Raw genomic sequence first — 22872 nt, 5'->3', positions numbered from 1 at the left:
ACAGAGAAAAGGGATAAACATTTGAGATCTGGTCAGGACTTCATATAAAAGTGGTTAAATGGTATACATTTTATATCTGGCCAGTGCTCAAGAGTAAATGTGTACATTTCAGAAAATTTTACCATTTAAATATGTTTAAATACCGATTGACTAAGGCTCTTTATTCATCTAGCATGAACACTTGTACTATGCCTTTTTAACACTAAAATTTTATAAATAATATTTAGTGTACAAATTTAATCTACCAATGTGTACAGATACTACTTAACATATATTTGACTGTATTGAATGTAGGAACTAGCTAAAATATCCATTAGAAAAAATATCAAGGGGGGAAATATTCATTGCCTGAAGCTCTGACGCCTGAGCTATGTTTATATATCTTTAAATACACTGATTAAAAAAGTAAAACAATACAATGATACAACAGAGGGAAAATCATCCTCTCTTAACAACATGATACATAATTATGTATAATATTTTTGGATCTGGATCTGGATTGGTACACAGCAGGACCTTCAGGCATGCGCGCTGCAGGAGAGAGATGGGAGTGACTCACATTTTGGATTTAATTTAATCACTGAAATTCACCACTGAAGTAACAGTATGATCTAAATCGATATAGAGGTATATGATTGTATCAAGCAACATAATTAAATAATTATCAGTATAAAGTGCTGTACATGATTTCAGTATCATTGAAATGATTTCAGTCAAGTTTATCATTCATATACATTAATTTTGTAAACATTATCAATATAAGTATACTAGATGCAAATATATTTGAAATAATACAATTTGATATACTTTATATAATGTACCTACACATCCAAGCAGTCCATCAAACAATTGCAACATAGCCATTTGGTGTGCCAATGCACCAGCAGACAAGTCAAATGCCTTCTGACCTAGTGCATTTTACTATTTATAAACTCTACATTAGTTACAGATACATGTTTACATTTGTATGTGCTTGAAAAAATGTATAACCTTTAATGGCATCATCTTACCATGCATGTCCTAGATTTTAAAATAAAGGCCATGGTCTGACACATTGGTAACATTAACGTTAAACTGTTACCAGTCTTCTGAAATTAATTTTTATTGAACTATGTAATGAAATCTAAATCGGGCACTGATTTATCTTGTTTAAAACAGTCATAGATCAGTTGTGGCCTCTCGGTTATGACCCATTTCTGCTTACTTGTCACAACCTTAAAACTTTCCACATTTTTATAATAGCAAGTTTGGATTTAGGTGATCTTCAATGGTACAATTACACTTTAGCTCTGTCACAAGAGTGCTGGTAAAATCAAGTCACATATTTCAATCTAGGCCATGTCAAACTCAAAGTGTCAAAGACAAATGAAATATGCGTTCGTTAATTATTGTCTCATTGTTTACTACCGCTGTGAATTTTTATATTATATAACTGATGACCATCATGTCATTGTGAGAGAAAATTCACATTATCTTAGTATATCAGGTTTAGCAGCCTTTTAGATATCAAAGATGGCTAGTTTTCAATGTCGCTTCTGGGGATCAAACCCGCAGCATGACCTTCTGCAATCAAACACGACACTCTACAACTAGGCTTTTAGGAAGATTCTGATATTTTTCGATCTCTTGTCAGAGCAACCAAACCAAAAATTTAATGAATTATTGCCGTCTCGGTAGTTATTGAGTCAGTTCATGAGAGATAATGGAAGATGCAACATATCTTACGCCCCCGAGCATCGCCTTAAGTATTCAATTCTCAACAACACGAAAGTGCTGGAGTCATTGATCCTGAGAAACCAGAAAAAAAACACACTTGATTTATGTTCGAAATAATATCATTTGATTAATGACAATACTATTATTTGAGTCAGGTCACAGGGAAAGGACAGTCTAATCAGTATCCAATTAAACAAGTTGTTATTGTCAGAAAACCGCTTTTAAGCAAACAGCTTTCAAGCGACTGCAGGCTGATCAAGATCCAAACTGGCCACAATCGCCTTAATGTCTCTTTTACTGTGACACAGTTCATTTGACTTTAAAATGATATCAGATACTAAAATAGAAAGAAGAAATAATACAAACCAGTAATTTGAATAAAGACTTTGTAATCAATGTTTTCAGGACAGCTTGGTGATCTGCAATCCAATGTGATATGTTGATATCGGGTATCATAGTCATTCAATAAGTCGTAAAAAATGCTCGAATACAATTTCCAAAGCAAAATGTTACTTAAATTGATAACTAAAAATACCAGTATTGCCGTGTCAAGCTGTCAAGTCTTAAGGTTCAGAAAGTCCTGCATTCACATCGAATATATCCTTCGAATTCAGTCCATTGTTGACATTAGCGGAGATTTAGTTAATAAATAACTCATATATCCTAAATGACAGTTTCTAAATAGCCAAACAAGCCGATGTATGCTGTAAGAAAGTTTTGTCATGGACGCGGCAATTGTTGTTTGTTGAGACACGAACGACAACTCTGCTGGAGAATGTTATCAATGCTAATCAGCGAGGTAGGCCGATTAGAAAAACTGCTCTATCTCAATCGGACTGGCTCGGTCTTTTACATAGCTCGCCATTGTGAATAATTTTTACATGGTATGATAACTTAGACTCGCTGCTGATAGCAGCATCGTCAAAAATTAAACATGTAACTCATATTTCAGAACAAGTAATCCTCGTTCATCTCTGTAGAGAAATTTACTCTTAAAAGTTGTCTGTGTTTCGACTTATTTCGAAGTATTGAACAATGTGATTTGCCAAGTTTCATTATTGACGAAACAGTATATTATATCATGCAGAAATACTAACACCCCGATTGATATATTTTATTTTAATTTGAAGAAATATAAAAATCATTAAACATTATGAATGAATTATAAAACATAAGTCACAATCCCTCAAAATCTTGAAAATAAATTTACATCACGAAAATTTATACTTGATGAGCACGTCTGTGTTTAAAATATATTGTTATATGCATTTTGTTACTATGTAGTATGTTTTTTGTCTTTATGATGCATTCGATCTGTGTCTGATATTATGGTTTTTGCCACTAAGTTATTGTAAATGTTAATGTTGACCTGTAGCTGGGACTGGAAGTTCTAAAGATATATTTCAGTCTTGTTTTATTCAACTATTATGCGTTTCATTGTTTTCTTGCAGAGTGCAGATATTCAAATAATCTTTATAGTAGACCAGAGGGGAAACCCAGTTGATTGTTTTGAATTGTTTAAATTGTGAACTAATTATGTATATGTTTTATAGAATTAAGATTCATATAACGTCACAAATATATAAAATCGTGTTCTTGTCTTCCCCAGTATATCAGCCGGTCGCGATAATAATATTATTGCCTAAATATTATATAAAAGGGAATAATTTAAGATGTTTTCAATACACAAATAGAGAATGAACATAACATGTAATTATGTAATCAAATGTTTCAAAATATGTGAGACGGAACGTCATGTAATAGTATGATTCCCTGCTTTAGAACGTGTCATCCGCACGAAGACTTTGTCAAGTATAAGGAGACAAATGCTGTTTCAATTTGACCGCGTTTACCCTTTCTTCCAAAGCATTGACAATAAAATGAATGTAAGGTAAAGTTTGGTCCAATATGATCTTCATTTGACACTTGCAATAGTTTTTTCAACAGTGATTGATGTCGTTGGTTCTTCGCAGACGTCATCTCACGAAACATATTAATATATTTTTTCAGCTATGTTTAATACTGATTCAGATTTGGAATATATAATCTCTAGCAAACGATTTTAATAAAATCGTCATTTTACCGTTTTGAAAAGAAATAAAAATGATCGATGCGTAATTCGGTGGAATAACATCACATACACAACTCGAAAAACTATTCATTGAATTGCATTCTGCTATTAAACAAGTCCACAAAATATTCTAATTAACAGGATATAAAAGGAACTTTCAAGTTCATAAAATATCCTAGTCCAATAATCAAACATAAGGGCGGGCGGCCTTACCCTTACGGGCATGGTCAGTGATTCTCAATCAAATGAATGTCTACCCAAGCTGTACTCTAGCCGAACGGCCGTATACAAAACTTAGTCCTCTTTTTTTACCAACATTTGCAATATAGTTGTCTATGGTTTGTGTGATCCACAACAAATATATGTCGTTTAGGGGTGTACCAATGTTTTATTATGAACTTGGTCGATTTTATAATTACCTCATATTCTGGTAAATATAGCCATTCATAAATACTGATAAAGATCATACAATTTCAAACGTGAAGATATCTCTTTGCAATAATGATTGAATAAATAGACTAAATATATGTATGGATATGAATGGATTACTGATGCAATCATGAAGTTTTTTTTCAATTATTATATTTTTATATCTTCAATTGATCATTATCCAAGCTACACAAATCATCAATAAAAAACTTCTATGTGCTCAACTACTATGTACGAATGTTTGAGTGTTCTAATGACTTAAGAATTTTATCAATTAATTCAACTTTATTTTAGTAAAGCCGAAACTCAAACAAAAGTGTATTTGCTTTTTAAAAAATTCGTCGCATATGCTAACCTAGTACTCTACACTTTATTGGGTTGTTACAGTACTTTATTATTCACAATATAAAATAGTACGAGGGTATATGAAAAAATTCAAAGACAAAAAAACAATTCACCTAAACATGTAGAAACTTTGTATACTTAGATAAAAAAATCTCTAGCTCCGTTCTTGCATTGCTGAACCACATTAGTGATCCAGGATGAGCAATGATGACCGGTCGATACTTACTCTATCTCCATTTCATACTCGGGACTTCGTTTATAAAATCTGTTATAGATCAAGCATAGTTTAGTATATATAGCCCTTCACGTAACCAAAAAAACAGAAACAAACTTCCTTCGGGAAACATTAATTGTGAATATCGGCTTACCAGAATACTATGTCATTGACTGTGTACGATTAATCACTTTAAGATGAGGAATTTATAATTCACGAATTATCATCTTCAATATTGTATACAGTTTAACGTGGGTTAATAAATAATAAATAAATTATTAACAGTGTTGATGGGTGTTTTACCACCATCTTTAAAGCCAATTCGCCACTAAATATGTTTATAATCGTTTCCTTAAAATCTAATAGGAGTAGAAAACGCCCTCGGTTAAAAGATGTTGACTGTTTTTCAAATAACACTACGGAGTAAATTTTTGCACCGGGAACTACGGAGGAGAATCTGTCATTAACCAGTCGACAATAGCTTGCACCGCATGATCTCGTATCCATTCTGAACATACATACTGAGCATGTCCAAAACCAAGTTAATAAGGTAACTACAATCGTGATACATCGACCATCTCAAGATAGAATAAATCGGCTTCTGATCCAGAGTGCAAGTTACTTGTTTGACGATTGGAAAGGAACGACTGAACACATGGTGCTCAGGTGAGCTTCAAACATGGGCTTACAAATGAAAGGGGGATGAGCCAACCTGCCTTAGCTAAATCACAACCTGTAGGTAGAGCCTTTTATCAATCGTAAATCCGGTAAATTTAGTCAAAATGCGGATAAAGGCGGATATTGGTAACTTAAAACTACGATAACTCAACTCGTCACGACAAAAATTCAAAGGCTCATAAATTCGCACACAAACCTGCAAAACAGACCGTTCTGGACAGCGTTGCTGAAAACATAAACGGTCAATAAGGCGAACGGCTTTAAACTTAAGGATTAATTTACGAACTTCAGATTTGATATAAAGTTATTTGTGTAAATAAATGTTTATTCCTTTAATACATGAATTTGATGTTTATAAAGAGTTTGATCAAATAAATGTTATATGGTCCAGACTAAGACTAAGTGCTTATCGGCTGATATCGAACCGAATTGCCGCAATGAAAGTGTCCATGGGCGTCATTCAACTCAGAGGAGAGATTAAGACACTGTTCAGATATTTCGTGGGGAGACCGACACACAAGATGTGGCGTACTGGATATAGCGTCAGCATAGCTACAAGTATGTTTCTGGTTCCACAACTATCCTGGAAGAATTCTATTAATCTCAGAACACTCCAAGCATAAATAACAATGTTTAAGCCACATAGTAGAATATTTCAAAAAGCAGTAAGAAATTCCTTGAACATGTCCTTTAGCCGTGTTTGCTTTTATATTTTAAGGACGAAAAAACGGAGATATGGTCACGACAATAACTGTATAGCTTCAACATCAAAATTCCGCGCCATAAGTACACCAAAGAATAAATCTATCTTTTATTTGATAATTTCATTACAAATATTATATGTTATACAACTAAGATAACACGCAATCCTAATCATAGTTAAAATCATATATAATAATAGAAAAATATGAAAGCACAAAGAAAAGTGCAGTCCAAAATATTCTACGATATAATCATAAAGCAGAGATATACTAACTATTAATTTATAGATCTTTGAATTACCGGTAGGTATGCACCAAAATGTATTTCCGACAAACCGCCGTCGATTCAATTAAAATTTCAAAAATAATTATTTATAAAATAAAATAAAATAAACTATTGCTAGTAGATCAAAAATAATATCATACATAATTGTTTAGCATAAATATATCATATTGATATTTATTCAATATTGCTTCAGTAAATACGTTATTTTCATGTGGTTTTCCATAATATATATATTTGTTGAAATGAAAGGACAGCATTAGTTAAATAAAAAATCTATCAATTAACATGTTTATTAATAGATCATTGGTTAAAAAACTCTTCTTGGTAAAGGTCTAGCATATAATAGCTGTATTAAACGCCTTGAATAAATATATCTAATTAACATGGGGTAAGTATAGAATTACAAAAAACATATACATTTATTAACCTACCATTAAAGTTATCTGACCCGCCATGCAAAAGTTTATTTCAATTGTCAGATATTTTCCTTTATTTTGTATTATAGAATTATTTGTGGTTTGTAACTGTTTTGTTTTCATTGAATCCACCAGCAAACAATATTAGGAGATTATATATTTTTTAATATTCATTGAGATTTAGCATCTTCACTGTGATATTCACTTCTTTAAAGTCAATTAGGAGTCTTTCCTTGCCTAACACACACATTTTTGGTATAATATTCTGAAACAAAATACATTCTGTTATGTCATGAACAAATATTATATTGAGCAAAATACTATATTAGGTAAACAGATTATCATATCAAATCATGCAGAACGATCAATTGTTCCGGATACATCACTGGCCGATCTTTGCATAGGCTGTGGTCTTGTGGGTTATTGCTTTTCACTAGTAGTTATCTTATGATTGGACTTCACAAAACTGCCCTATGACACTACCGATAGTTTGGTTACCTCAAGCAAACAGTCTGCGGAAGGGCATGGACTCGGTCGGTTGTAATCTAAAAAAATAAATATTGGTTTGTTTAAGTGTCTTGCTTTGTAAACATTGGGCAAGGTTAGCATAAGACTTCAACAATCTCGTACTCTGTGAAGTGTGATATGTACAACATTTTAAAGTAAAAATCAGGATTTAAACAATTATCAAGGTCTTGAAAAAGGAATATAAAAAGGAAAGTATAAATGCACGACAATGAATAAAATAACTAAAACCATGTAATCACACATGTTTCTGCCTTACATACCAGTATCTATCATAAAGTTAACATCATCCATGGGCGTGAAATATAGCAGGCTCCAGAGGAATACATTATAAACCTAGTTTACAAGATCAAAACCTTTTAACCCATGGTATACATTAGAAGGTGCCCACCGACACATGGCCGATGAAAGTTGAGATTGGTCATTAAATTTTCAGATACTACTTTACGTTTATTATTTTCTGACAAAGTATTGAACGGTAACATGTGAGAAAATAAGGTCAAAATGCTAGTTTATAACCCTCCTTACCAGTTTTCCTCACTGTAGTGTGTATCTTTTTGATCAAACATGTGGAACGTGTAGATGTGGTGTGAATCAGGCGATGTGTTGCGTTCACTCCTATGCACGACTTTTTCACGAATCAGAACCATCGTACATGCCACGAAGAAATGTCCTTCAATAATCTTAAGCAGCAAATGAGCAAGTGAACTAGAAAGCACTTAAACACAAGTTTGTGTACAACCTTTTATCACAATTTCACAATTTATTCTCAACTAATGAAGTGAAAGTCTTTTTTATGTTTTTTTTTGCAACAGTAACGTTTGCCACGCCCAACTTATTTAGCAACTAATTTGCAAAACCGAGACAGCCTCAGACAGGTCTTGCTATAATGTATCTATTCTGAGGATTTGTTACAATAGCTCAATGTGTTCACAAAGTATGCGGTTGAAACAAAAAGACACCAATACTGCAACAGACTAAACACCAACTTTAAGACGCACATACAATTCATACAATTCTTAGACACGCGACAAACATTTTTTTTTCAGAAAGATAAGGTACAAACACGTTGTCAATTAAAGAGTTAAAGAGTAGATGTGGTCCTACCTAAAATTTACACTATTGCTGACTAGAAACTAATGAGAAAATAATAATTGCGACCACTTCTGAGAGCACTGCACACACTATCTTAGTGTGATACTTAATTGGATTTATGTGAGCATATTAGAGCTTCATGCAATAATGGACCTTATGCCATATTAAGCCAGCGAAGGTATGTTTTACGCATGCAGGATTATAAATAATTTCACATGAACCTCATTAGGTTTTATGGTTCATACAACTCATTTGTAAGACAATTGCTCAGCAAGTCTCATTTTACAATACATTGCAAGCAATTACTTACTTTAAATAAAATTGGTAGCTAAAAACAGTACCATTTCCAATCTGATTTTGGACAATTTTTAAAATTAATAATTAAAAAAGTTTAAAAAATAATTAATTTGCCATTAACAACTCTAATTTTCCCAATCGGACTGGTACCAATACACGTGAAAAAGTGGTGAGAAAAAACAACGCTGAATACTCTAAATACAAATAAGAACATCAGAATGACCGACAAAATGATGTATGGACATGAAGATTGCAATATGATCCCAACCTCCTTAACTATCCTCCACGAGCATTCCTTAAATTGCAAAATGACGCGTCTCTGAACTGCCTGTAGTAAAACAAACTTAACATTTTCCAGTAGTCATGCAACCAAGCTGGTGACATACATACCTTTCTTAACAGGACCATCCACAAAATCGTCATCGTTGTGTTTGGAGTTTTTTTCTCCTCTAAAGACTATACCGGACTGCCCCGGTTCCTTCTTATGGTTTCGCACCATGCGCCTTTCCCCCACTAATCCATATACAATTACATAAATTGGTACTATCTCAAAATAGATATTGTTTCAAATTTAGGTAAGGACCGAAATTCAAGCCGTATGGTCTAGTGATAAAACATTGGACATTGGAGAGTATAAGGAAAAGGGTTTGATTTCAAGGTCAGAAACCTGCTCGATCGCCACTTTCAAAGTTCAATTACTTCATCACTCATAATAAGAGTCATTATCACCAATAAAAAAACCCACCCCTGACTGAAGAGTACAACAAAGAAACATTTAGGATTAATGTATTCCCAAAATTGCACAGTAACACTTTAAATAGAATTAAATGGAATTACGAAAAATCACCAATCAATGTTATTTGAGCAAAGCGATTTTATTCTATGAAAAGTTTTATAGTAACATAAATTTTGTTGCACATGTTAGATGGATTCCAGTGGCATATAATGCAACATGTCATAGTACAAACCAAACTACTCTGTCTGCCTTCAATCCCAATATAAGTATCATTTTACAATATACAATATACGACATTCGGACATTGATTGCTATGTATTTGCTTTGAATTGTAATCTTAACTTAAGATACATAATGAAAAAGAAAACTTTTGTTGGACAGGGCAAAAAATGGAATTTGCAAAACGACTTTTTGGTCAATAAAGGTGCAGCGAAATAAAATAACTTTTCTGATTAATTAAATGATTATAAGATAATACACAAAGTAACCAAATACATATAATAAATAGAAGATCTGCAAACGCTTACTGAGTATCTGAAAACAAAATGTATACAACAATTTCCACAAAAGACCCAACCCATTACTGGTCACAAGGTCTGATAAACAAGTCAATATTACTGACCCAGACTGTTGTGAAGACTGTAATCTCCATCCATACTCACGTTTATATGACCCTGGTATGAACCAGAGGCAGCCGTTCTCCAGCGTTGCATCCTCGAGCGCGATCCAGAAACAAACCAATCGCATCGGGTCTGTGAAGAGGAACGCGGAGTCCTGGTGGGGAATCACTGAAACAAGCAACCGCAATGTGGTATCCTTATAATAATAAATAAGAAGTACATATTAAACACTAATATCTCAAAAGTTTATAATTATCCAGATACTGGACCGATTTATGGCGAATATTATCATTTTGCAATATTCTTTGTGCATAAATCAAAATAATATTCAAATGAACATTTCATCTTGTAAGAGTCTTTGCATACTGCATACTAATATTATATTCAAATGTCTATTTCATATTGCAACAGATGCATACATAATATTAAAAACAATATTGTAATATTGCAATATTTTGTGCAAACTGCATACTTGAATAATATTCAAATGATTTTTTACATGGCAATAAATTCATATATAATATTCAAGTGACTATTTTCATATTGCAATATATGCAAACAGAATGTTCAAATTGCGAATTTCATATTGCGTTTTTTTTAATATCTTAAATTCAAATTAATATTTTCATTTTCGCAACACACTGTGAGTTTAAAATACTCAACTTTCTATTTTCTTAGTTATATAAAATCTGCATATGTGATATTAAAATGCTTATTTGCATATAATTATTATAGTTATTCAAAATAATGATGCTTACCTTCTCCACCTATGCCAGGTTGCTGAAAAAGTTTGTTTGTTTGCATTGAGACACAAAACACACAGTATGTAGAGCAAATGTACCCAAGTACAATAAATAGTTTTCAGTAAATAAGATATTGTACTTAAGTGATACCTAGTATACCATACCAGTATAAAATAACAATGTCATACACGTAAAGTTGGAATAAAAACAGAAGAGGCCCGTGGATTGCTCACCTGAGACAAGTAGAAACTGAATTGTTTAGAGCAGCTTTTGTGCTCTTTCCAAAACCTTGTTTGAAATCAGCAACTATATCATGTTAACAAATTTCCTGATGAAGTTTTACGCTAAGTGGTCAAAAATATGACGTCAAGAGTTATAACAAGGTTGCACAACAGTCCATAACCAAAACTACCAAGCCTCCTTGAGATCATGATTAGCATGCAAAGGCATTACAAAAGTGAGATGGCTTAGTCATTAACTCTACTTTCCATTTATCATTATTCTATTAATCTTTTAAAGATCTGTTTGTATGTCATGTCATTCCAAGCTCCCAGCGAGTGAAATGATTTATATGGGAAGACTGTTGACCAGTATGTCCTGTCTAAGGAGCAGTGGACTACTCCTAAAGCCTTCTGGGTAATGATCCACTGCAATTATTTTGGAATATACAGTAATTGGTACAAGGAAAATGGTATTACATTTATCTTTTCACTAAATGTAAACTGCTTGAATAGCTCACTAAGCACATGTAGAGCTGCAGAAGATATAGATGTGATCATGCCTGTCATTTGCAGTATGACAATAGCTATGAGTGGTGGGCTGGTACCAGAAGAATAAACTAATAGCCAATGTTTGGCATTAAAATATAAATGAGCTGGTGATAAAACTTTTTTTGTCATATGGTTTGTTTTTGAAAACCAGATGAATGGATTTATTAATGGATCTTTGAACAATAGTCTATAATCTAATGAAATCTACATGAAATATATCTAATAACAGCTTATATGATAAACCATGTAAAATACGTTACTGTTTATATTTTAATTTTGTGTAAGAAGTTAGATAGTTCTCGTTTTGATATGTAATTCTTCACTTTGAATAGAGCTTGAGCTGCAAAAGCTGATACTAGAAACATCTACGCTAATAATAATTTTAAAACTGATTACATAGAAAAGAAATTGTAGTATTTTCACATACCATGACCAATATTGTTAATGGCCAAGTGCTTGCCAACCTTTAGTCTGCCTAAAATGTAACAGAAAAGATTGGTATATGTAGCTTAACAAGCAATTATATTTCTTCAATTCTATTCTAAAAATATATCCAGTGAGAATGAATATATCACCAGAAATATATTCCCAAAAAACGGGAATATCGGCCTGTCTACAACATTTTTATTTCAAACAAGATATGTGTTTGTCAGAAACACTATGTACCCTTCTGCGCCGTTTTGAAGCTGTATATTTGACATTTGACCTAAAAGGATGACCTTGACCTTTCACGACTCAAAATATGCAGCTCCATGAGATACAAATGTATGCCAAATATCAAGTTGCTATCTTCAATCTTGCAAAAGTTATGGCAAATGTTAAAGTTTGACGCAAACAAACAAACAAACACACTCAGTGTTCTTTAGATATAAAAGTAACAATAGTGTAGATGGGTTCAAGATTCAATAATTGTCAAAGACTAAACTTGGTGACATAGTTTTTTATCTCGCACGATCCAGATTTTGCCAAAATAAACATTCTGACCAAGTTTCATCAAGGTTTAGTCATAAATGTAGTCTCCAATTAGTACACAGGTATTTTCTAAGAATTGAGCTTGAGATATACTGGTAGCTTTGACTTGGATTAAAAACTTGCCCAGATATTTTCAAATAAACCCACGAAACATGTTTGATAAAGATTGAGTTATAAATGTGGCCTGCAAAAAGATAAAACATTTTTTTCTAAAATTTGACCTTGTGACCTTGATTTTTTCCAAACATGACCCAGATTCAAACTCAGCAAAGATAGTATTAGGATAAAAAAATGTGGCCTCTAGTGTTAACAAGCTAAATATGTTTTTTCTAAGATTTGACTTGGTGAACTAGTTTTTGGATGCATGTGGCTCAGATTCGAACTTGGCCTCGCTATTATTAAGGTGAACATTTTGGCAACGTTGCTGACCAAATTACATCAAGATTGAGTCAGAAATGTGGCCTTTGGAGTAATGACAATTATTTTCTTAGAATTGACATGGTGACCTTGTTTTAGGATGCACAAAGGGCGTCCACAATAGCTGTTCATAATCAAGTGAACTAACATAACGCAACTGGAAAACAACTTCAATAACATTGATTATTGAGGTAATGTTGTTGAAATTAGAATTTTCTCTTAAAATCCTGTATAAACGTACCAAGTTTTATTGAAATACCTTCAATACTAATAGAGTTGAGCTTCGCACAAGACAATTGACTAATGGGCAATACATACGAAAAGCCATTTGTTCTTGTACATCAGTATGTACAATGCCACTTGAATCCCTTTAATACTGCCTATGTTATGCTCTGCCTAAGAAATCAGACGGACTGACAGATAGAAAGGCAGACATTTACTATATGCAAACTGTCGGAGAGTTGGGGTTGGCGAAAGCATTGCGTTGGGGTTCCAACTGCCGGACATAATTTTGAATGAATTAAAATAACTGGTAAAGGACTGTGGGATAAAGCCAGCTGTATCAAATTACACGATTGATATAACATTGCTATTTTAATACTCTTTCTGTCACCATGCCAACCATAGTTTTTTCATATATTAAAATTATTTAAATTACTTATATGAAGCTTGAAAAAGCTTGAAATTGTTTGACTACCTGAAATATAAATATATTTGTTCGATTTTTTGAGTGACCTTAACCTTTGCTGAACAGGTAGAGGACTTAAACGTAACATATCTACCTCAAAATGATAAACATTTGTCGTACAATTATTTGTGGTCAATTTTGTGGTTTACAATGCCAAAATTTGACATTTGACCTATAAATGAGACCTTAACCTATGTGCTAGAAGACCGATCTTACAGGTTACAAGCCATCAGCACATGGTGAACATTTGTGGTAAGTTTGTTTTTATTGCATTATGCATGATGAAGTTACAGTGTTTAACACAACGTTTTATTCCTTACTTTAAACATGTACCTTCAACATTAATAGCGAGATTAGGAGACATGTTGTTACATGATGCAAATGGTAAAACTATCTAATAATTTATTTCATAATGCATGATGAATGGTGTCAGTGATGAAGTTACAGTTCTGACAAGATGTTTTATGGGAAATTGTACTCCCTGACCTTAAAGTGTGACCTCGATCATTTAGAGAGGGAAACAGTATAACACGGGCCACATAGTCATCTCATTGTGAACATTTGAGGTAGGTTATTGAAAAACTGCATGATGAATTACAACATTAAAGTCTTAATTGACTGTTGAGGTAGGCAGATGAGTGTTACAAGCAACACGTCGTCTAATGATGGTAAACATTTGTGATAATTATTTAAAAAAGTTACAATGATTTGCTTAATTTTGGTTAGTTTCTTTTACCAATACAAAAGCTCATTTGGTACTTAAGTAAGATAATCATTCTTCAAAACAATTGAAACTGATTTAACATTGTTTTCACATTCTACTTGTATTTAAATTAAATATTTCTATCTGTTCTGGTGCATAGTTCTTATAGATACTTCAGGATTATGTCAAATAGCAATAATTGGTTTATATTTCTGCAAAAAAAAGTCTGATCCACCAGTGGGCCTATATTATTGGAAAGGTAAAAATAAACTTCAGTGCGCTTTATTATGACCATGCTAAAATTTAAGCCTGAGGTAGTTTAATAGTTAAAGAAATACTTCAACTAATTACAACACATCTTTTATTCCAAAACATACAGTTAGAAGTATAATAACTCCTCCAAAAGGCCCACATAAGAACATAGCAAATATACCAAATCCCATTAAGTTTCATTTAGAAAAAAAATATCAGTAACAGAAACATACAATTTATCTCTTAAAAATATATAATGGATAATTACACACATTCCTATCAGGCAATATAAATAATCAAATATTAATACATTTAAACAGTTTCTAAACATAGTACCGTAACATGTATTACCATTTATTGATTTAAACATTTATTTCAAAACAGACATGTGTTTTGTAACAAACAATAACTAATGTCAAGCTAAAACAATTGTTTGTTTGCCGTAGACTTCCCAAGGTTGCTGGTAATGGGTAAGAAGGTAAAGCTTTTTATACAAACATAACTTCATGTTCAATTATGCACATTTTTAAATGATAGTCGATGATACACAATGCAGTTTAATTTCTACATGACCAATAATACATGATTTCCTGTAGATACATTTAATAACTCAAAGGTCAATGCTATATTACAGACTACACTAAAAATAAAATAACAAATAATTTTACAACAAAACAGTCTTTTGAGTACTGGTAGGGAGAAATGTATTGTTAAGGTAGGCGATGGCGAACAAAGAAGTTTTTATTGTTGGCCTGATATGAGCGACACTAAAGAACTATCAGCATCAAGATTATAAATACCTGTAGTTACCATACATGTTAAAATGGTACAAAGTTTAGAAAATTAACACAACTCATTTTCAAAGAAAAGTATAATAAATAGTTAATAACAAAAGATAAACTCTTTTTTCTCAACTAGATATAAACCTATATGATTCAAAACTGAAGGAATTAACACTCATAACCGTATTTATATCAATATTTTGTTCCACTGTAACTATTGCAATTCTATAACAACGATTATATTGCCAGAACTAAGTCCAACAATAATCTGGTGCATGTGGGTGTTGTAGCAGACAGACGTTGGGAAGCTGCCAGTTTGTTTTTCCCCTCATGATCCACCTGTATGAGAGAATTGTCGCCGGCTCCAACGACAATCACTTGCCCTGATGGTGTAGCATGTACACCCCAGGGGGATTGTATTTTAGGGTCCTTGAAGGTGGATATCAGGGTGCCATCAGTAGCAAGAGTGATGAGCTTGTGCTGCGAATTGTTGGTGACATAGATCCTGTCCCCATCTGGACTAACTGCACATTTAAACACTGCAAAACATAACAAATGTATCAGCATTATGATATTAGCATGTACACTATTGTTCCTTTTCTAAAAGTTTCCTTTGAAAAATAATTTTTTAAATCCTTCTTTACTTTTTTCTCAAATATTATTTTAAAATCATTAGTTTAAAAAAATATCAAGAACAGAGATTTTATTGTATAACCTGAATTACCTGAATCATAGTAACCTGTATCCTCATAAAGCTTTTTCAAAAGGGATCCATCCAGAGTGTAGTGGTACAGGGCTGAGCCAGAGGTGACATACAATGATCCTTGATGGTGGGCAATACCACAGGCTGCATGCTGTAACTGGACCTTCCTCCCATTTACCAGCTGCCCATTGATCACAGAGATAAACTGCACATCTTTATAACTATTTACAGCAACCTCACTGGATGTGATTTGGCAAATGCCTTCTGGAGAACAAGGCACATCACAGTGACTGGACACATGATACTGCTCGTTCAACATCTTCACTTTCTTATTATAACTATCTGTAACAATGACCTGGCCACTAGGCAGGCAGCAAACGCCTATGCCGCTGTTGCTGCGTGTGTCACTTGATATTCTCACACTATACTCTGATATCCTCTTCACAGTCATCATCTGGTCTGGATTCATCTTGAGTCTGAGCGACTGCATACTGTCTACAATCATCCCTAACCTTTCCTGTTCAAACAGGTACTTCTCGAAAGCAATATTCGCCTTGAATATAATTGAACTCTGCACGTCCACACGGTTCTTCTTCAGATAGGTCTTAGACTCTTGTATTTTCTCAAGACATTTTATGTAAGCTATGAATTCAATTTCTTTCTTACCCTTATCATAAAGAACATTAACAGCTTCACTAATTTGTTTCAATTCATCCTTCAGCCTGCTGCAGTTGTCAAGATCATTCTTGAGAGTGGTTTGCAATGTGGATCTAATTTCATCAAGTTCTTTCATGGTTGTTTTTTCTTGTACATCCAAAGCAGCATTTAACTTATTTCGCAGGTCTTGGATTTCTTGTAATTTTTCACTATATGATACATCCACATACTGAATGCTTGCCTCTTGTGTGCTCTTAAACTTATTTAGTTCATCAAGAATGGTTTGAAGATTGATAGACAAATGTCGCATATCCGGTGACATCTTTTTGACTGAGTCACTAATAAAAATCACACTGCAACACTGTCTGCAACACAAACATAAATCAAACTTACCACATGTTCCATTTATACGTATTGTAAACTTATTAAATATCATATTGAAGTTTATTCATTATTCAACTAAATAATAAGTATATAATTTATCATACTCCAAACAGGGCATGCCTCGAAAACATTTTGAGCACAAATTCTAAACTCTGCTTTCTAGTGTGATGTACATTTTCTGTTATTCACCTGAATAAAATAACTGTGAACGAAATTCAGCACACTACATCGAAGCAATGTCAAGTTATTTTGTTAAATCATTTTTTCTATTTTAGTACATGACCTAAACTCGACTGGGCCAAAATAAATTATTTGATAGGTGTACATGTGCATGTTTTACACACAGACTTACCACAAGATAGATCAATCAAAATTTAAGTAATTGCAACAATGTTCTTTGTATTTTTAGTAACAGAGAACTTTACCCCACTAGCCCAAAATGCAATCCAACCTTAGACCAGCATGTAAGCTACATACACAAAAATAATTGTCAAAATATCTCCATCCTAAATGTAAGGTATTAAAAAACAACTCTAAATTCTAATTTAAGCAACAGTGATATGAAAGGCTTGCTATATCAAAATTGTCATGCAAACTAAAGGTTTTATGTACAAAAGCCATTGCTCAGTGGCCATATGTGATTACCAATAACAAATACATTGTTATATAATACTATATCTTTAGTATATATAGAATATAAGTTTTTGCACTAAAGCCTTATCACAAATTTAAAAGTACAAAAGGGTTATGCGCCCTAACGTGCTCACCTGAGACCCAAAAGAACTATATTGTTCTTAGAAGGTGGAGTTCAGACATAATAAACTACTTTATGCAACACAAGTTTTGAATCTAAAGGAGCATTTTAATTTTCGAACTTGGCTTATATATCATTACAAAAAATGTTCTGATCAAGTTTCATAAAGATAGGACTTGACATTTCACATCTTGAGTGTTAACAAGCTTTTTTCTTAAAGGGGCCTTTTCACAGATTGTGGCATGTTTTGAAGTTTGTCATTAAATGCTTTATATTGATAAATATTAACACTGGATATAAAAAGCTCCAGTAAAATATCAAGAATAAAATTAAAAAAAGAAAAAAGGTAACCTTCAGCAGGGCTCGAACCACTGACCCATGGAGTCCGGGAGAAAATGTCACCCATTTAGACCACTCGGCCATCCTTCCATGTGTGATGTTAGGTGTATTTTATACTTCATATAACCAATCCTCGTATTTTCACAAAATCGAACGACAACAACAGAACTCTCCAAATTATTAATTCGTTTCGCGTTGCAACACTTTATAATTTGTGGGGTTTTAAATCGTCAAAAGATGCATATAATGGCTATATTAGAGCATGGTTAATGTTCAGTATTACTGTTTCCTCACAAAAACGAAAATTTTCGAATCTGAAACAACTTTTTTCAATTTTGTCAATTTACCGAAACGTGAAAAGGCCCCTTTAAATAAGACCTTTTGACCTTTTTCAGCCATTTTCAAACTCAGCCTATTTATCATTTGTAAAAATCTTTCGAATTTCATGAAGATTGGATAAAAAAATGACTTCTAGAATGTTAACAAGGTTTCAATATATCCTATAAAGACAACTGCCCCGCCGCATGCCAGCCATTTTTTTCATCAGACCAAACCCAATTTCTACCTTTTCCAAGATATCATTTAAAGAAATGCGTTGAAAAGTTTCCTAGGCATTGGACTAAAAATGTGACTTCTACAGTGTTAACAATGTATTACAACAGCCATTGAAGGAACACTTCTTGCCATGTCTTTTCATTGAACCGGTTCCATTTTCTTACTCAATACTCAGCTGAAACTTCATAAGAACAAATTTTCATGAAGCTTGGAAAATAAACAATGTTTTACAACAAGGTTTTACTACAGAAATATGACGAAATATGCCCCATTCCATGGCTTGCATATCATACTTTTTTAACAAACTAAAAAAAAATCGAAGTCAGGTGAGATAAAATTATCATTAGAAATAATGGTCTGACCGAGTTTTAATGGAGATTGGATACATGTAACTTCTTAAGAGTAAACAAGGCAAGGTTTTACCATAGCCATATAAGGAAAACTTCCCCCACCCATGGTGACTATGTATTTTAACAAAGTGGAACAATTTTCAAACTCAGCTGAGACATCATAAGAATCATTACAACAAATGTTCTGACCGAGTGTCATAAAGATTGGACTATAAATGCGAGTTCTTGAATGTAAAAGGGCTCTTTTCTTTCATTTGAACTAGTGGCCTAGTTTTTGACATCACATGTTCCAGTTTCAAACTCAGCCAAGATATCATGGGGACAAATCGTGTGACAAAGTTTAATGAAGTTTCAAGATCCAACAACTAATCTGACTTCTTAAGAGTTAAAAAAGATAATGGTGACGACAGCAAACGAAACATGACGGTAAGAGCGTGATCACAAAACCTCACAATGAGCTGTGACTGGTTGAGCTAAAACAAAGTGACTTGAAGAGAGTGAACTCGATTTATAAATATCAAAACAAGGAAAACTGACCCGCCCCTGGCGACCATGTTTTTCAATAGACCAGAACCCTTTTCAAACTCGGCCCAGATATCATACGAACACATTTCCTTACCAAGTTTAATGACGATTGGACTAAAATATTACTTCTAGGGTGTAAAGATGGTTTAACTATAGACATATTAGGAAAACCGCCACGTCCCTAATCCTTACCCTCACCATATCCCCTGAAAACTATATTTTTTAACAGGCTGGAACCATTTTCAAACTTGGCCCAGATGTACTGGCCACGTTTCTGTTAGGACAAAAATTTAACTTCTAGAGTGTTAAGAAGCTTGGGATTTCATTTGAACTCATGACCTAGTTTGTTTACCTCACGTTACCCAGTTTCAATCTTTGCGACAAATATTCTAACCAGTTTTCATGGGGATAGGAAATATATGTGGCCAATAGAGCAGTAAACAAGGTTTCAGTACAGCCACATAAGGAAAAGTGCCACACTCCATGGCAGCCATGTTTAAAAATGCACCAGTACTATTTTCAAACTCGATTGGAATATCGTTAGCAAAACTCTTTTGACCAAGTTTGATGAAGATTGGATTATAAATTGGATTTCTAGAGTTTTTACAAGGTTTCACAATGCTCGTATATGGAAAACTGCCACGCCCATTTGCAGCCACATTTTTTTATAAACCTAAACTATTTTCGACCTTTGTCAAGATATCATAATAACACATGTTACAATGGACTTAAAATGCGATTTCTAAACTTTTCAATAGGTTGCACTCCAGCCATATAAAGAAAACTAATCCACCCCTGGCAGCCATGTTTTGACATGGACTTAATGTGACTTATAAAGTGTTTTGTTAAACCATATTGATATAAGGAAATCTGCGCCGCGCCATGAGGGCTGTGTTTCCAATAGCAACATGGTCTAATTCAACAGAGCTATCGTTTAAAAAAATCCGAAAAAGTTTCATGAACATTGGAATAAAAATGCGTTCTAGAGTGTTTGCGAGGTTTCATCATAGCTTTATAAGGAAAACTGCTCCACCTCCTGGTTGCAATGTTTTAAGTCAAACCACAACCAACTCGGACAAGATTTCATTCCAACAAATGTTCTGATCAAGTTCCATGACGATTGGGCTAAAACTATGACTTCTAGAGTGTTCATGAGCTATTTGTTCAATTTGCCCTAGTGACCTAATTGTTTACCTTAAGGAACCCAGTTTCATACTCGGCTCAGGTATACATGTTCTGACCAAGTTTCAAGAAGATACGACCATAAATGTAGCCAACTAGAGTGTTCACAAGGTAAATGTTGACAAACGACGCATTACGACCACAAGCATATCACAAAGCTCCACATTACAATGTAGCGCTCAGGTGGAATAATAAAAATAGGAATCATTTTGGCACATTACAGGTCAGAATTATTGGCGTTGGTAAGTGACCTAAAATTATTATCCTGAAAACGTGTATGAAGTTAAAATTAATATATAAAGTAGTTACAGACATATATTCTTCATGCATGCAAACTTGTTCATATATCTCAAAATGCAACCATACCTTAACCTGACATTTATAAGTGCAAAAGGGGGTAAATCTTATAAAGCTATCACAGTTATAAGTGTTTGTCAACAAGCTGTGATAAAGACCCTGAACATATACTGGTTAGTTTTATTTTAATGTCCGTAGTAGATATAGAGATATGGAGTTGTTGCACACAAACATTAACTGCAGGCAGATTTATCAATTATCTTTAGTAACCTCACATTATGACCAATTACACATGTTAAGTTTCAATTGAATACCTGTAGTAGAAACAATAGGCTTACTTCTGCTCAATAGCAAGTCAACAACCTCAGACAACGATCCTGAACACATTTTTGATGTTTCAATTGAATGTCTGTAGTAGAAACAATGATATTCAGATGTTGCCAATTTTCTTCAACTATTTTTCAAGTACAAAAAGGTACATAATTAAAAAAAATTGCATGTAAGAGGTATTGAAATTGATTATTTAACTACATGTACCAAAATGACCCCAAACACGTGTGAAATTTCAATTCAACGTCTATAGTAGAAACATTGATATGGAGAATGTTTACCTTAACCAGAGCATAACCCGAAACCTTAATTTGGAAGAGTAGTAGTGCTTGGATTATTTGCTGAAGTTAAAAACTAAACTGTAGTACACAGTAACAAGTTTGAAATTAAAAGCAACTGAAAGTAATGTAATAAATATAGTCCCCAACCAATCAAAACCAACAATGTGATCATTTTGTTATAGATCTAGATTGCTTCAAAAATTATAACAATCAACCATTTAACATTGTTAAGAAAAAATGTAAAATGCATAAAACATGTGTGAAGTGCAGCTCAATAATAAACAAAAAGACAGATGTTTATTTGATTCCAGAAAAACAAGCCAATTTTCTATAACGTAAATAATATAACAGTTCATCTTGTGTGTAATTTTGAAAGGTTTTTATTGGCACCCTTTTTAAGTATCACCTAAGATTTGTGGCTTTCTCTCCATCTATTCCATAGCTGTGTGTAACTTACCTGTGATTCAGTAATACACAAACAGAGCAACACAGCTGTTGGTGGTCTTGGCAGAAAGTTTCCAGTTTGTTCTCCTTGTGGACATCACATTTCAGTAGCGAATCCTCCATTGTCTTCGTAAGATAATGCTAACTGTTCATTGATTGATAAACTATGTTACACTTATTATGACCCTTTCCCTATGAAAAGACTGAGTATTTATAAAGACACACACAGTTTTTCTATGTGCTAAAACTTCAACCTTGCAATAGCTTAATTAAAATGGCAGTTTACGCCCAAAGTCCTGTTCAAATATACACTGTAGTACAAAATCCACAGTCAAGATACAAGAAGACCATGTACTTTAAGTTGGCTTAAAGGGACTGTCAACCACGAATGACGAAAAAAGAAAAGTTCTAAAATACCGTATTTGTTTTTACAATTATTATTTTATATTGATTAAAATATCACGACTGGTAAATTACATTACTTGAAAAAAGTTCATATTTTCAGTATATTCGGTGATAAAATTTTGCGATGTGAAATCGAGCGAAAATAGGTCACATAACGATAAACACACGCAAGTAGATTGATCATTTGATATATAAAATATATGCTACGCA

The 22872-nt window shown here is 33.2% G+C and overlaps 1 protein-coding gene across 1 annotated transcript; it reads right to left on the bottom strand.

Moving 5' to 3' along the window:
• Window positions 1-1516: 1516 nt before the first annotated feature.
• LOC127839911 (uncharacterized) lies at window positions 1517-22612 on the bottom strand. Its single transcript, XM_052368302.1, has 7 exons — window positions 22271-22612; window positions 16181-17181; window positions 15756-15995; window positions 12070-12117; window positions 10172-10297; window positions 9164-9286; window positions 1517-1563 (listed from the first exon to the last, which is right to left on the bottom strand). Exons 1-7 carry the CDS (start codon window positions 22378-22380, stop codon window positions 1517-1519), a joined length of 1695 nt encoding a protein of 564 aa, XP_052224262.1. The 5' UTR covers window positions 22381-22612.
• Between the last annotated feature and the right edge of the window lie 260 nt (window positions 22613-22872).

The sequence above is a fragment of the Dreissena polymorpha genome, chromosome 7 (assembly GCF_020536995.1).
Source record: "Dreissena polymorpha isolate Duluth1 chromosome 7, UMN_Dpol_1.0, whole genome shotgun sequence".
In the NCBI taxonomy this organism is placed as follows: Eukaryota; Metazoa; Mollusca; class Bivalvia; order Myida; family Dreissenidae; genus Dreissena; species Dreissena polymorpha.
This window is presented reverse-complemented; position numbering and strand designations above follow the sequence as displayed.

Coding starts and splice junctions, on each gene's coding strand:
- LOC127839911 (XM_052368302.1), bottom strand. CDS start 22,380: ATGGAGGATTCGCTACTGAAATGTGATGTCCACAAGGAGAACAAACTG. Junction 15,996..16,180: donor TACAGGTTACTATGATTCAG/GTAATTCAGGTT, acceptor TATGTTTTGCAG/TGTTTAAATGTGCAGTTAGT. Junction 10,298..12,069: donor CATTAACAATATTGGTCATG/GTATGTGAAAAT, acceptor TGCTTGTTTCAG/TGATTCCCCACCAGGACTCC.